This window comes from Pseudoliparis swirei, chromosome 1 (genome assembly GCF_029220125.1).
Source record: "Pseudoliparis swirei isolate HS2019 ecotype Mariana Trench chromosome 1, NWPU_hadal_v1, whole genome shotgun sequence".
Classification (NCBI taxonomy): Eukaryota; Metazoa; Chordata; class Actinopteri; order Perciformes; family Liparidae; genus Pseudoliparis; species Pseudoliparis swirei.
Genome location: NC_079388.1, coordinates 4,661,741 through 4,678,009, shown reverse-complemented (window position 1 = coordinate 4,678,009; position 16,269 = coordinate 4,661,741). Strand labels below are relative to the sequence as shown.

Sequence of the window (16,269 nt, the reverse complement as noted above, 5' to 3'; positions counted from 1 at the left end):
TCCAGACAATTTTGTGTCTTCCATGAAAACTCACTTTTATTTATCAAATGAATTGAAAATTGAATAGAAAATATAGTCAAGACATTGACAAGGTTAGAAATAATGATTAATATTTGAAGTATTAATTTTGTTCTTCAAACTTCAAGCTCAAAGGAAGGCCAGTTGTATAGCTTATATCACCAGCATAACTGTTTTCAGCTGTGCTAACATAATTGCACGGGTTTTCTAATCAGACATTAGTCTTCTAAGGCGATTAGCAAACACAATGTACCATTAGAACACTGGAGTGATAGTTGATGGAAATGGGCCTCTATACACCAATGGAGATATTTCATTAGAAACCAGACGTTTCCACCTAGAATAGTCATTTACCACATTAACAATGTATAGAGTGTAATTTTGATTAATGTTATCTTTATTGAAAAAACAGTGCTTTCCTTTGAAAAATAAAGACATTTCTAAGTGACCCCAAACTTTTGAACGGTAGTGTACATATACATAATTTATACTTTTGAATGAGCTTCAACCACTCCCCTTGTGCAGAACAGACATTAAAAATGTACCCTTAAGTATTTATTAATGATCTTAAATCAGTACCTATTACTTAGGCAGCACTACGAGATCCCCCCCCCCCTGAGTACTCACAGCGTCCAAGGGAAGCCTCTTCAGGACCTTGAACTGCTTCTTGGGCTCCAGCTTGTAGACGCACTTGTCCGTGACGAGCAGGCCTCGGTCGGTGCTCTTGTTGAATCTATTCACCTGAGAGAGGAGAGGAGGGAAAAGAGAGGAGGATGAAACTCCACGATTGTTTTATTATTTGTTTGTAACTTGTAGGATCTTTTGAGTTCTTGTGCAGCTGCAACACTCACGAAACTAGGCGGAATAAAAGGGTAGATGGACGCATGAGACCCCGAGACAGAGGCTCTGTGTGTCAGTGATGGAGGTTTTACTTCATCAAAGCCTGCATATCTTCACACGTACTTTGGATAAAGCTGCAGAATTTAGTGGAAGCCCTATCTCTGCAATCCCAGAGAGGGAAAACATGGCCATCCTTATCCCCGGGGAGATGATAAGAGTTCAATCATCAGGGGGAATAAGCAGCAGGGCCTCAGATGACTCCACTCGCGGGACTTTAAAAAGGAAAAGGATGTCTGTAAGGTTACGGTTAAACCCTCTGATTACGTTTCATCTAACTTCTTTATGTTCCTTTCTGAAATCTTTAAAAAGCGAGCCGACACAGAAGAGACCGCGAGGAGCAGGAGAGAGAGAAAAGGAAAACCAGAGGCTGAAAAGGAAGCAACAAACGACCGAAACCGGCGTTTAGATGTCCGCGTCTTCCCCGACGGGCCGTACCTTCCTACAGAAGCCGGAGAAGAGGACCTGAGTGAACTCGTCTCTGCTCCTCAGCTCCTTGGAGACTCGGATGAAGCCGGAGCTGGTCTGAGGGCCGTCTCTCGCCTGCAGAAGGGAAACAGCCCGTGTCATTACACCGCCACAGCACGCCGGTGGAGGAGTGAATCTCGCCGTTAGCCGTAGAACTCTGGCCGACCCCTCTCCGCCTCGTTTTTTTTAATCGCTTTAATTCGATAAGCAGCGGATCAAAGCTCGCGGCCTCGGGCCACTGGAGCTATAATGCCTGATGAGAAATGCAGCTGTGGGGCCACTAATCTCAAGCCCCTCCCCCTCGCTATAATGTCTTCTCGACACCCTCTATATAGTCCAGTGCCTAAATGTTTGTTGTTTTCCCGCACAAAATGTCCCCTTAAGATGTCGTCGTCCTGAATAAACCAGAAGCGTGGGACCCGGTGTGTGAGGACGTCCCTTTGTTGTGGCGCCAAACGGAAATCCAAACGCTACAGGGCACCGCCATGACGTGTTGGCACGCTTCCAAGTTCAGAAAACAAAAGCCAGCCGCGTGAAGCAAAGGATTTCCCAGTTTGAAGCTGGAAGAACTTGATTGACCCGCGGCGGCCCCATCCGACGCCATCGGGACCAACTGGAACAGGCCGCTTCGCCCAACGCCATTGGCCGACCTGACGGACGCTCTATTGGCTGAACGGGATCAAATCTCTGCAGCCAGTTTTTCCAAATCTCGTGGGGAGTTTTCGGAGGAGAGTGAAAGTGACTAATGCTACGTTCACACCAAAACACGTGAGAATACACGCGTGACCATTCAGCCGTGTTCACACCAAAAGCGTTGCGAAGCTCCGTGAGGGGCGGGGCTTATCTCCGTGTCTCTTCTCCGTAAGACCGTTATCTCCTTCATCCATCATGAAGAACTCACCACTAGTTCTGCTTTATACTTGTTGAGGACATCCCACAAACGTCTGAACATCTAACGTCCTCGTGTTTGGGTTCATAACATTAATGTAATATATATATATTTATATATGTGTTATATATATTATAATATATATGTTATTGTGTTCATAACATTATAATATTATTATATATAATATGTTATTGTGTTCATAACATTATAATATATGTTATTGTGTTCATAACATTATAATATATAATATATGTTATTGTGTTCATAACATTATAATATATAATATATGTTATTGTATTCATAACATTATAAAATATAATATATGTTATTGTATTCATAACATTATAATATATAATATATGTTATTGTGTTCATAACATTATAATATATAATATATGTTATTGTGTTCATAACATTATAATATATAATATATGTTATTGTGTTCATAACATTATAATATATAATATATGTTATTGTGTTCATAACATTATAATATATAATATATGTTATTGTGTTCATAACATTATAATATCTAATATATGTTATTGTGTTCATAACATTATAATATATAATATATGTTACTGTGTTCATAACATTATATATATAATATATGTTATTGTGTTCATAACATTATAATATATAATATATGTTATTGTGTTCATAACATTATAATATCTAATATATGTCATTGTGTTCATAACATTATAATATATAATATATGTTATTGTGTTCATAACATTATAATATATGTTATTGTGTTCATAACATTATAATATATAATATGTTATTGTGTTCATAACATTATAATATCTAATATATGTTATTGTGTTCATAACATTATTATATATAATATATGTTATTGTATTCATAACATTATTGTCCTTCTTGTTCTAATTCAACAGCGGTGGGACAGCGATGAGCAACTCAAGAGCCGATTGGCCCGAGTTGCAAAAGTATCACCTCAAATATTTCAACTTGGTCGGAAATCACGCCGCTGAAAATCACGGAAAAATGTTGCGTCTATTGCAGCCACACGCGTCTGTACGTTGACTTTGCATGAAATCTCGTCGCGTGACGAATCGCGTCGCCGTAGCTCTAGCGAGAGCTTTTTTACTCCTTTTACGCGACCATCAAGGTCAACGCAGTTCTCCGGCAAAGTTGTAAGAACTGCTGTTACGTGAGACCGTTGCTCCTTGTGTGGGGTCATTTTGTAACAGAGGGCTTCTGAGCACTTGCGGTTCACTTTACAGCATTCTTGGAAAAGGGAGGAGTTACCGGAGGCGTGTCCAGTTTGGGTCGTCTCTTTTTAAAACTGTACACCAAAGATGGCCGTGGTCTTTGGGCAAACGCGGCGAAAAGGTTTGGTTTCCATGGCGCTTCTGGGGTCTTTGGGACCCATCGAGCATGCTCAGTGGAGTCCTTCTCTTGAGGCTTCCCCTGGAGCCATGTGACTTTCTGTTTCTGGGGATAAAATGCTGGTAGATGTGTGTAAATGGATACAGGAAATAAGATGTGTCCAAAGATCTGGTCCAACTTTGATTCATAAGAAACACTTGAAACTTCAAAATCCCCGAAGCCAACTCTGTTCTCTCGTTGAAGGTTTCCGAGGAAACACAACATGAACTAATTGGTCTAACTTTCCCCTTTAGAAAATGTTTCCGGTACCAGAGGGGGAAGGGAAATACTTCAAGATACTGAACATACTTAAAAAGTAAAAGAGTCTTGCCCTCGCTCAACACAGCTGGATTTGTAACATAATTAAAAAGCTGATTTTCGTCATTATTGACCGCAATACATCATGATGCCGCTTTCGGAGCCTCCTCTTGGATGCGTGCTCACGACTTGGTCGCCATGATTTCCGTAAAGGTCGACGCCCAGAAAACGTCCCGGACACAGCGAGTTCTGTTTATGGATCCGTATCAATAGTCGCTGTCGACATCAAACGGACTGCGCATGTTTCCCCACGGGGAGGAATGAATCTACGGCTCTAACCGTCATTATTTGTGAGGAGATGCTCTTACATTGGCGAGGTAGTCCCTCTCCCAGGCTCTGCCGACCCCCCAGTCCTTCCTGTCTCCGCTCAGAGCCGTCAGGGCCGCCACTTTGGCCCGGACCTCCAGCATGTCGGACGGAGGGATTTTCTTCACGATCTGCCTCGCCCACCACCTGACGACAAGGGACGGGAACGAGGAGGCGTGTCACGTGGGCGGAACAATACATCAAACAACAACAACAACAATACAGTCGGAGGAACGGCTTCCAGATTATGTCTGCGAGGGGATACAAATAAACAGATAAACTCCCTCTGCAGCGCCAAAACATATTTGTTCCAACAGCCAGAGAATCAATCCTCCACTGCAGTAAAGATAATTAATTGAAACTGGAGAAGAAAATTATTTGCTATTATTTTAAACGAGTGTTTTAGAGCTAAATGAGAGTCCCGATGCCACTTTAACGTCTGTGAGGAGAGGACGCCGAGTAAATACACGAGCCAAGCTCAGTCCAAATATAACAAAGTCTGCCTACCTCTCAAGTATTTAATCTGTAAAAACAGCTTGTTGTATTTTGAGGGCCATGATGTGCCAAACTATTTATTGTTAGCTGGTTCCGACTACTTGCAGTCTGACTGTAGTTACCTTCGCATTGAAAATGCGGAAGGTTATGTTTTGATCGGCGTGTATTTATTTATTTATTTATTCGTATGCGTGTTACTCGCATAACTCAAAAAGTATTAAACCGAATCGCATGAAATTTGGTGGGATGATTGGTTATTATCCGGGGACCATTTGATTCGATGTTGGGATCGATCGGGTCAAAGGTCAATGTCAAGGTCATGAAAAGCTCAAAATCTTCTTTTTACCATAGCGCGGTCAATTTTTATTCAATTGGCATACAACTAATGCCAAAATGTTCATAATTCAATGCCAAATCTTGTGATATGCGAAGGTATGCGCTCTACCGAGTGCCCATTCTAGTTTTATATGAAATGTACACAATGTAAAAATATTCCTTTACAGAACTGAATGTAAATGATCATATTTGGACTGCGGAGGAGTGACGTAGAGATACAGCTCAGTCACCTTGTAGCCCCGCCCCTAAAGCATCCCCCGCTTCATGGTCTGTTTGACTCTAAACGGACCGTAACTTACTAAATGAACATCACGCTGTATTGAAGGAGACTTGAAACTAGAGACTGAAACCATAAACTCATGTTTACAATGTGGGAATAAATCCATAGAGTTCTATACAGTCAGATTTCTATCAGTAACCAGAGGAGTCGCCCCCTGATGGCCATTAGCGAGAAGGCACGTTTTAAGACACTTTCATATTCGCGTCACTTTTAACCGGCCTGGGTTTATCTCACTTTGCTGTCAGTTTGTTTCAAGTAAATAATGTTTAAAAACTCAATGTTGAACCAAAATAATTGCCATTGTTTTTTTGACGAGGCATGCGTTTCCTTCTGTGGGATCTGACCTGCGATGCAGCATGACTGTGTTGTTGTGGAACTGGGTCAGAGCCACAGGCGGGGCCGGCCACTCCACGCTCTTTCCGTAGTCGGCCATGTTTCGCACGTTGGCGAACCTCCTCTCCACCTCCCAGAAGTGTGCCTTCACCTTGTGGCGCTTATAGCAGCCCATGATGGCGTAGATGGCCCTCATCCGCCGGCACCTCCGACGAGCCAGAGCCCCGCGCCACACCTTTTGGGGAAAAGACAGGAAGCGAGAGAGAGAGAGGAGCGATGAGACGGTCCCACTGAGCTGCAGACAAACTCGTGCTCCAGTTAGAGAACCAGACGCATCTACAGACTCATCAAAGTAGGTCAGGGGAGAGAGAAAAGGGAGAAGGCGAGCGAAGTAATTGACTCTAATGTAACGTTAGCGCTGGATCTCATTCATTATCCCCATTATTGCTGCAGGAAATTAGAATTCAAGCTGGCAGATGAATTTCAGTCCAACTTAACCAGGAGCCCCGTATTCATGAGGCTGAGTGGGTCTCCACTCTGAGACCCAGAGGCCCCCGTTGGGAACTGGGGAAAGATAACGTTGCCGGGGATTAACCGACATCACACGGACGGAGCCGCTCGCGACATTAAATTAGGTCTCTGTGTCAATTCGTTGCAGTCGGATCGATAGCGCCTCATCAAAGTGCACCAACGGCCGTTAAAAAACACCCGTGGGGATTTGATATTTTCATTTCCCAAGACCAGGGGCGCTTCTAGGATTCAAAGAAGTGGGGGCTAAGCCCCATGGTGAGTGTCAAGCATGGGTATGTCTGCGCCATAAATTTTGGGGTGCCCCGGATAGCCATTGTTTCTAATCAGAAAGTGATTCTAGTCATTCAGTCTATGAGAACACAAGAGACAGAATGTCAGGGTCATAGTGATATGTTATGCTCATCTGGACTCTATCACTGAGATAAAGATGAACTAGTTCAGAGTCAAATATACCATTCAATGGTAAAAATACAATACTAATATATATTAATGCAAAGAATAGAGATATTCCGATAGTTATTTCTTGTATTTTTCGAATTTGCTCGTTCACTCTCGCTCACTGGAGACTCTCTGAAGCCTTCCTAAAAGAGGCCTGACGGAGGCCAACAGAGACAAATAAACCGGTGACGCCGATATTCATGATGGCCGACCTTCTGCAGGAAGAGCACCAGGATGGGGATGAGGGCGGCTCGCTCCTGCTCCAGGGTGAAGAGCCATCACAGCTTGCGCACGTCGACGTCGTCCTGGAAGCCGTGCTGGGTGACGATGGCCTCCACGGCCTCTCGGTCCGAGCCCATCAGGTGGTTGGGCCAGGTGTACTCGCACGTCATTTTATACCTGCGGCAACAAGAGAGCTGTTCAGTATCTACAACAGGTTTTAATTCGCCTGGGGAAGTGATTTTAGTGGGTGGTTGTATTTAAAGGGGCAGTAAGTACTCGTGTATTATTGTATTATTACACTGGTAAATAATGTCTTCTATGGGTTTGGAGAAAATGATGCAATTAACATCAAATGATTGTTAAGGATGTGGGCGATGAAGAAAAGGAGAAAGACGCCATCAAGTTGCATTGTGGGAAGTGTAGGCTCTTGTGGATCTTCATCGATATAATGAACTAAAAGTAATAAAGTACTATGAGTACTAGGAAAATGAAGTATTTCCCCTCAGCAATCTACAAGCTTCAGTCTCAAATGAAGACATTAAAGCAGAGGTGTCACACTCATGTTCACCGCGGGCCAAATCAGCATCATGGCCGCCCTCTTAAAGGGCCGGAAACACTTTATAAACTCCTCGAACATATTGTTAAATAACTCTCTTTGCATTTGATTATTGTTTGAGTGTAGAAATATTTTGCATAAGAACCTTACTCTAATATTACAACATAAATCCATTTAATCTTAAACCTTCAAAATAAAAGCACGGGATATTTTTCTTCCATTGTTCTCCACAGTTAAATGTAATCTGGAGACTAACTGTATCATACATGTATATAAACTGAGCTGCAGGACCAGAGGACGACGCTCTGCAGGACTTGGAGCTTCACGGCGCCGCGTTCTCTCACCGCTGCAGGACGCGGGCGTAATGCTGCCTGTAGGCGAAGCCCGCTCTGCGCACCCTCACGTTCTCCATCAGGCCCAGGTAGGCCACCTGGTGCTGGCAGCGGGCGTCGTCGAACAGCACCGGAGACTTCATCTCGTTGGGCTTTATGCAGCGCACGTAGTACGGGTCCTGGAAGACGAGACAGGAGAGCAATCGTCTGAGGAGACGAGTGCAGAGGTCCTCACGTCCTCGTTCCTCTGACGGAACACAATCAGAGCTCAGCAGGACGAGCTGCGCACGTCCTGTCAACACTTTCAGTGTTGGCGCCATGGAGACGATGTTTGTTCATAACACCTGCTCAAACGTGTGCTTGTCATTGGAATTATTTATTTGTGTGCTCGTGTTTTTCATCCCTGTGCGTGAACTCCATCACTCTGCGTGTCAATAACTACGCCAGCCGAGCTCCCTGACCTCAATCGCACTTCTCAAGGCTGCACCTTGACCGTGTCTCCACTGCCTCTCACTCTCTGTCCGTGGAAGACGGTTTGAACAAAGAAACTTTCCATGGTGCACGTGCAACTGTCTGGCCCCAGATTCAACCCGAGATCAGTTAACTGGGGGCAGGAGGGGCAGACGAGAGAAACACCCGCTCTCTCTTTCAACGCGACCCGAAACTGTAACACCCGGTTCCGTGTCTCCTAAGTGTCTCCTCTGTGTCTTCTCTGTCTTGATTGTTTAATTCCCTGCACCTGCCCTCAGCCACTCTCATCTCGTTACTGTCTGATGTCGTACACCTGTGTTCCCCCCCTATATATTGTGTCAGTCTTTCCCTTGTCTGCTGTCGGATTGTCGTCTCTGGTTCCGTGTCTTTTTCCCGTCGTCCGGTCCGTGTTCCTGGTTCTGCCTGTTGACCCTGCCTGCCCTGAACCTGGATTCTCTGCCTGTCCCTTTTGGACCTTGTTTTTTTTGTAAACTGTTTTGCCTCATTACCTCGGCCACGGCGAGACGAGACGCCGCGGCGGCCTGACAGGCCGTCCCAAAATAACAGCAGGAAATGTCAGACTTCAAGTCGGGGAGATGAGGCCAGGAGAGGAGAGCAGCGCATCACGTGGTCCAGCACCACCTGGCGCCCTAACAACCCCACGCGCGGGATGAAGCCGACACCGCGTTGCCATGTACGTGTGTTCCCCTGCTGGACGGCTGCATCTCGTTGTACATTTCTTTGTCGTGCACGCCGTCGAGCCGTCGCACACAGCCTCAGAATAGCCTGTGACTCATTGAGGCTTTACAGGGACGTGGACGGGCAACTGGTGCACAGCGTGTTCCTGTTTGGGGAGAAGATCTACGTCTGTGCTACACCCTCCAACTCCAATGCGAAAAAGTTGTTAAAGTTCTTAATGATATGGCTCCTCTCCCACTTTGTGAATTTATCAAACAAAACACACAGAGTAGCAGACAAACCAGATCTGTGGAGAGAGGCGCCTGCGTCATCCCATTTAGGAGGAGTTCTTTTTGTCAGTCTGCATTTTCAGTGACAGCAGGACAGCTCTGGAAGGCCCTGCCTCTCTATTCTAAGATTTGTTTGTTTGTGGATGCTACACATTTGTTTGTGGGGTTTTCGGGACTCCCCTGCCGTGGCTCGATTCACAAATGCGTTTTTTCAACTCAGACCTATCTGTCGCCAATCAGATGTCGCCCTCATTTACAACCAATCACATGAGCGTCATTCGCTTAATTTGCGCCTTCGAGGGGGCGTGGCTTAACTCTGCGGCTTGTGAATTTGTTGGTAGATTATTTATCCATTACGCCGAGTATTCAGCCTGAAAAGGGATTTTTCCGACCAGAGAACCACAGCTTCCCCACAAGTAGAGGGAACAGGAAGTCGAGCCTGAGCCCAAAACCACTGACCTTGCAGCCCAGTTTGTCCACCAAGGCCACAATGGAGTTCTTGAAGAGGGTGGCCGCGGTCAGAGGTCGCTTGGTGACCTCCGTGATGCTCAGCTGACCATCTGGCCACATCTCCTTCAGAACTTGGTTGGCACTACAAGAGGTGGTGGGGGGGGCAATACAGGGACTCGTTAACTGGGTCAGCAGAGGTATTGATGTGTAAAGAACTCTTTACACACTTAACCCAGTTTCTGAACCGTCAAGAGCATCGCGATCACACCTGCTGTACATGAGGCGCTTGAAATCTTGGAAAAGCAGGTCCTTGTTCTTGTCCAAAAAGCCCTCGATGGAATATCTGTGATGGGTGTAGAGGGAGAGAGAGAGAGAGTAATTGAAGTAGCTCCAAAGAAGGAGGGATGTCCCACATAAGAGGACTTGGAAGTGGAGTGTCGAGAGAGAGAGAGGTTAGTCACAAGGCGGGCACAGTGTCTCTGAGGTCAACGGACTCCAATCTTCTTCCGCGGTTCGCGGTCCTCAGGCCGGAGGATGAGACCCTCGACGAACGAGGAGCTCACGTTCCCTGCGGCTCACGCTTTGGAGGACGAGAAAAATAACTGCCTACGAACCGATCTGTCTTCTTCTATTTTATTTTTATTAAACTGCTCAGTCGGTGTGGATGCACGGTGGTGTAGTGGCTAGCACCGTCGCCTCACAGCAAGAGGGCCGTGGGTTCAATTCCCGGTCGAGGCGGTCCTTCTGTGTGGAGTTTGCATGTTCTCCCCGTGGCAGCGTGGGTTCCCTCCGGGTTCTCCGGCTTCCTCCCACAGTCCAAAGACATGCAGTCAGGTTAATTGATCTCTAAATTGCCCATAGGTGTGAATGTGAGAGTGAGTGGTTGTCTGTCTCTATGTGTGCCCTCGATGGACTGGCGGCCTGTCCAGGGTGTCCCCTGCCTTCGCCCGATGTCAGCTGGGATCGGCTCCAGCGCCCCGCGACACTAATGAGGATAAGCGGTATTTGTGATGGATGGATGGATGCTCAGTCGGTTTCGCTGAGGCATCGGCGGGAAGTCCCGGCTGTGCATAAGCCGCCCGGGAAGAGAGCAGCGTTGCCTCAAATGCATCCTGGACTATCAGCTACATGTGCTTACAAATGTTGTTGTTGTGTATTTTATTCAGTCAATCATTGTAATACAATACAATATTATTCTATATAATAAACAAAACAGAAAGACTGAAAAGGTATAGGTAGAAACAAAAATGCTTATATATTCCTATCCTAGATTATTATTGTCAAATTAATCAGATAATTAATATAAAATAAAGAAAAATAATAAAGAAAATAATATATATATATATATATATACACTACCGTTCAATAGTTTGGGGTCACTTAGAAATGTCTTTATTTTTCAAAGGAAAGCACTGTTTTTTCAATAAAGATAACATTAATCAAAAATACACACTATACATTGTTAATGTGGTAAATGACTATTCTAGGTGGAAACGTCTGGTTTCTAATGAAATATCTCCATAGGTGTATAGAGGCCCATTTCCATCAACGATCACTCCAGTGTTCTAATGGTGCATTGTGTTTGCTAATCGCCTTAGAAGACTAATGTCTGATTAGAAAACCCTTGTGCAATTATGTTAGCACAGCTGAAAACAGTTATGCTGGTGATATAAGCTATACAACTGGCCTTCCTTTGAGCTTGAAGTTTGAAGAACAAAATTAATACTTCAAATATTAATCATTATTTCTAACCTTGTCAATGTCTTGACTATATTTTATATTAAATTTTCAATTCATTTGATAAATAAAAGTGAGTTTTCATGGAAGACACGAAATTGTCTGGGTGACCCCAAACTTTTGAACGGTAGTGTATATACATCTTCAAACGTACTAGCTCCACAGAACAATAGCCAATGTGAGAGATGTATTGTTTGATGTTATTCCTTTGATCTGCTCGACACAGTGAGGTAACATCAGCCTCACCAGATGAATGAGAGGGAAACAAAAAGTTCAACGCAATTAAACTAATCTTTAAATTGTTTTGTTCAAACAGTTATTAGGATGAAGTCAGGTCACAAGCCGAGAAGTTTGGAAGACATGGCTCACAACAGAACATGGAGGAGGTGAAGATGGAAGGTAATGCCCAAGTACCTCAACACAGGACTAAAGTACTGGAGTAAAAGTACTTCCACCCCTGCTGTAGATCACACACACACACACACACACACACACACACACACACACACACACACACACACACACACACACACAGCGCGGAGAAGCTGAGGGCGGCCATGACAGATGCGTCCGCGGGCGAAGACCACCTGACCCGCAAAGAGCAGCACAACGAGATCGCCATGACACTCATCTACAAGGACAGGACGGGGGGGGGGGCGACCCCCCACAGAGAGGTGAGGATGATTCAGAGGGAAGTTGATCAAAGTGTGAAGGTCAGTGAGCGAGGAGAGAGAGAGAGAGAGACGCTGCATGAGGAAGAGGACGTAACATCAGAGAGCTGCAACACCGCGGGGAATCAGACATGTGGGCGGCAACGGGAGTCAGGTGAGTGTTGCAGTACAGAGGGAGGAGGAGGAGGAGAGGAAACAGGAGGAGGAGGAGGAGGAAACAGGAGGAGGAGAGGAAACAGGAGGAGGAGGAGGAGGAGAGGAAACAGGAGGAGGAGGCGAAGTAGGGCAAAGCTTGTGATAGTGGTGGTGTGTTGAGAGTGGTGGTGGTGCAGAGGGTATATTTAGCCAGTGGAGACTCAGAGACTCCTCCTCCTCTCACCTCCTCCTCTCACCTCCATCTCCTCCTTCTCCTCTTCCCCCTTCCCTCCTCTCGCCTCCTCCCCCTCTCGCCTCCTCCTCCTCCTCTCGCCTCCTCCTCCTCTCACCTCCTCTCACCTCCTTCCCCCCCCCTCCTCAGTTCTGGGACACACATGAACTGTTTTCATTCATGATGTCATAACTCCTGGGAGCCTCCTCCTCCTCCTCGTGGTGACTCACGTGACGTCTCCGGCGTAGTGGCGGATACGGAAGTGTTTCTGGAAGTCCATGGTTTTGTCGGTGGGGCTGAGCTGAGAGGAAGAGGAAGAGGAGCAACAAATATTACACACAATAAATATGACACAGCGTATTATAAAGGACACACTGGACAGAGGCTGAAAGAGTCTCATCAGCCTGCTCCATCCCTCCCTCTCCTCCTCCTCCTCTCACCTCCTCCTCCTCCTCCTCCTCCTCCTCTCACTTCCTCCTCCTCCTCCTCTCGCCTCCTCCTCCTCCTCTCACCCCCTCTCGCCTCCTCCTTCTCCTCTCACCTCCTCTCACCCCCTCTCGCCTCCTCCTCCTCCTCTCACTCCCTCTCCTCCTCCTCTCGCCTCCTCCTCCTCTCACCTCCTCCTCCTCCTCCTCCCCTCTCTCCTCCTCACCTCCTCCTCCTCCTCACCTCCTCCTCCTCCTCCTCACCTCCTCCTCCTCCTCCTCCTCCTCCTCCTCCTCTCACCCTCCCACTTCCTCCTCCTCCTCTCACCTCCTCTCACCCCCTCTCGCCTCCTCCTCCTCCTCTCACCTCCTCCTCCTCCTCCTCCTCCTCTCACCTCCCACTCCTCCTCCTCCTCCTCCTCTCACCCCCTCTCACCTCCTCTCACCTCCCACTCCTCCTCCTCCTCCTCTCACCCCTCTCACCCCCTCTCACCTCATTCTCCTCCTCTCACCCCCTCTCACCTCCTCTCACCCCCTCTCACCTCCTCCTCCTCCTCTCACCCCCTCTCACCTCATCATCCTCCTCTCACCCCCTCTCACCTCCTCCTTCTCCTCTCTCCTCCTCCTCTCACCCCCTCTCGCCTCCTCCTCCTCCTCTCACCTCCTCCTCCTCCTCTCACCCCCTCTCGCCTCCTCCTCCTCCTCCTCTTACCTCCTCCTCCTCTCACCTCCTCTCGCCTCCTCTCACCTCCTCTCGCCTCCTCCTTGAGGCGAAAAACCCAACTGACTGCAAGTCCTTTTTTTCGATTCTTTGGTAATTTCAAGTCAAAACTAAAATAAATATAAAAATGCACAATAAACACTAAAATACATTTCTATCTTGCAAATCTTGGAGGATTAAGATCTCCTCGTTTTATACTTCCCACGACCCGGGTGGAGCTACAACCACAGAGATCCCTTTTTAAACACGGTTCCCCCCCACCTCCACACACACACACACACACCCCGTCCACGCCTCTGCTCACCTGGCGGCAGGTGAAGTGGGGGTGCTGGGCCAGCTTGGTGCCCATGCTCTCCAGGCACAGCGTGTCGGTGACGTGGCCCCCGGACAGGCAGGCCTCGTCCAGGATGGAGATGAGGCCCCGGTGGGGCTGCTCCACCAGGTCCACAATGATCTGGTTGTTGAAGTAGTCGATCTGCGCGGACACGGGACAAGTGAGCAGGAAGTGTGTGTGCTGCGTGTGTGTGGGGAGCATGTAGTTCCATTTGCTAACGTTTCATATTGAGACATTATCACATTATAAAGCACATTTTAAGGGAAGATTAATCATTTTATTTAAGTATTTATCCCGATAGCAGCTACCATACAAAGTGTGCAAATATATATAGAGAGATGTAGACAACAACAGAGGGGAGGGGGGGGGGTGAGGCCTCTTTTACCCTCTTTACCCCGTTTTAAATCCATAAACGCTGCACTGGCGCCCCCTAGTGGAGACGCTGCTCTGCCGTGGTTCATGGTCGGTGAGACGCCAAATGTCAATGAGTCGCAAATCGACGTGAGGAGTGTGACTTCAGTCGTGTTGATGTTGGACATACGTGTCAAACTCATGGCCCGCGGGCCAAATGTGGCCCGCCACGTCATTTTATGTGGCCCGCGACGGCATGAAATAAATATAATGCCTTTTCTTAAAAAAGGGAGGAAAAAATCTTGTGCTTTTATTTTGAAGGTCTTTTTTTTTTTGCAGCCGAGTGCGGTCTGTTCACTCTCCTTCATGCTGCGTTCAGCCAGAGGAGAGGCGAACCCTTGCGTTGCTTTACTAAATGTACTCGCGTGAGTCACTCGCCGGACTATTTGTCACGTTTTCTTCACTCGCGCCAGAAGCGCCGGCGAGGGTGCGTGCCTTATCGTGGCATATAACAGCTCGTTACCACCGTCCACCACGGAAGAAATACACACTCTTTGTTCTGTTGAGGAAGTCCCACACACGTCGGACCATCAAGCCCTCGAGTCTGGGTTAATAATATAAATATTACATATTATATTATCCGTAGCCGCTCGCAGCTTCTCCAGGAGCTGCGTCTGGATGACGGCCGCTTCCAGACGATCAGTATCCTCCGGAGGTTCTGATTCAACGGTATGACGTCAGTGACGTCACGCGGAGCATTTCAACAGTCTCGCCTACTTTTACCGCCCGAGTTTAAAGAAATCAGCCCGAATGAGGCGCATTTTTCGCGTCCTGTCATTCACGCGCCCGGCGGACATCCAGACGCGCGTGCGTGCGTGACCACATTGACTTTGTATTAACAAACATCCCCAGTTCCCCTATTATGAATTCCTCCATCAGATCTATGTCAGTGGTCACTAAGGTTGAAGTGAGTGCTGCTTCAATGTTGTTCAGTATTTATAATATAGTCAGAAGAAAAGTTAATGTTAAATATGTGAATCTTTTTTTTATTACCCTTGTTTAATTTATTTATAGTTTGTGTATAAAAGCTGCTCCTCAAGACTCTGACTTGTAGAGCAGCTTTATGTGTCATAGGTTCAGTGAGTGAGCCATGAATTACATCTTTTGAGGCTTTTTAAAACCAGACTTTTTTATTTCATGTTTATGCATGAAAGCACTGTTTAGACATGTTTTAAAGTCTGAAGTTAGAGTAGTAATGTATGTTGTATTACCTTGTGTCCTTAAGATTCACTTGTTGGTTCATAATTGACTGTAAAAGGGAATATTACTAAATAATTGTGTTGTGCATACTGTGATATTCTGAACTCAGGTTCAAACTGCACCATCTTTTCATTAAATACATTTGAGAAGTTAAAAATGTCCCTCGATTTAGGTCTCAGCTTGTCATTCAGGGGAGATAGTGCGTCCCAAAGCCAGACCAGTGGAGAACCACGACCCAGACCAGTGGAGAACTACCTGTCTCAACTGTGACAAAGCTTTTAACAAAGTTAATGTAATAATCTTTGTTTGATCTTTGATAAAGTAATGTGGGTTAAAATAAATATAATGAAATGAAATAGATTTATTTTATAATATTAAATACATTTGCATATATAGTTCTACATTTATATAAGTACACCTAATAAACAATAAACAAATGCAAAGACAGTTATTTAACAATATGTTCTGGAGTAGTTAGAATTATACCGTGTTAGTGACAACCGGCCCTTTGAGGGCAGCCATGAGGCGGATGTGGCCCTCGGCGAAAATGAGTTTGACACCCCTGATGTAGGAGGATACAACACGTCGTCACACGCTTAGTCATGTGACGTGTTGGTCAGACCTCGTGTTCACCAGCGGGACGGTCACCGTGACGACGAGTTGAACGACTCCACAGACTCCTCAGCACGAGGTTCACGAGT

The 16,269-nt window shown here is 46.2% G+C and overlaps 1 protein-coding gene across 1 annotated transcript in view; it reads right to left on the bottom strand.

Annotated features, from left to right (window-relative positions):
* The window catches only part of myo1g (myosin IG), a 55,056-nt gene that overhangs the window by 25,403 nt on the left and 13,384 nt on the right, over positions 1-16,269 (bottom strand). Inside the window, 10 exon segments of the mRNA XM_056420557.1 lie at positions 646-759; positions 1,354-1,458; positions 4,293-4,437; positions 5,746-5,969; positions 6,916-7,102; positions 7,826-7,992; positions 9,712-9,844; positions 9,971-10,045; positions 12,708-12,778; positions 13,928-14,098. Of these exon segments, the coding sequence (XP_056276532.1) occupies positions 646-759; positions 1,354-1,458; positions 4,293-4,437; positions 5,746-5,969; positions 6,916-7,102; positions 7,826-7,992; positions 9,712-9,844; positions 9,971-10,045; positions 12,708-12,778; positions 13,928-14,098 (1,392 nt within the window).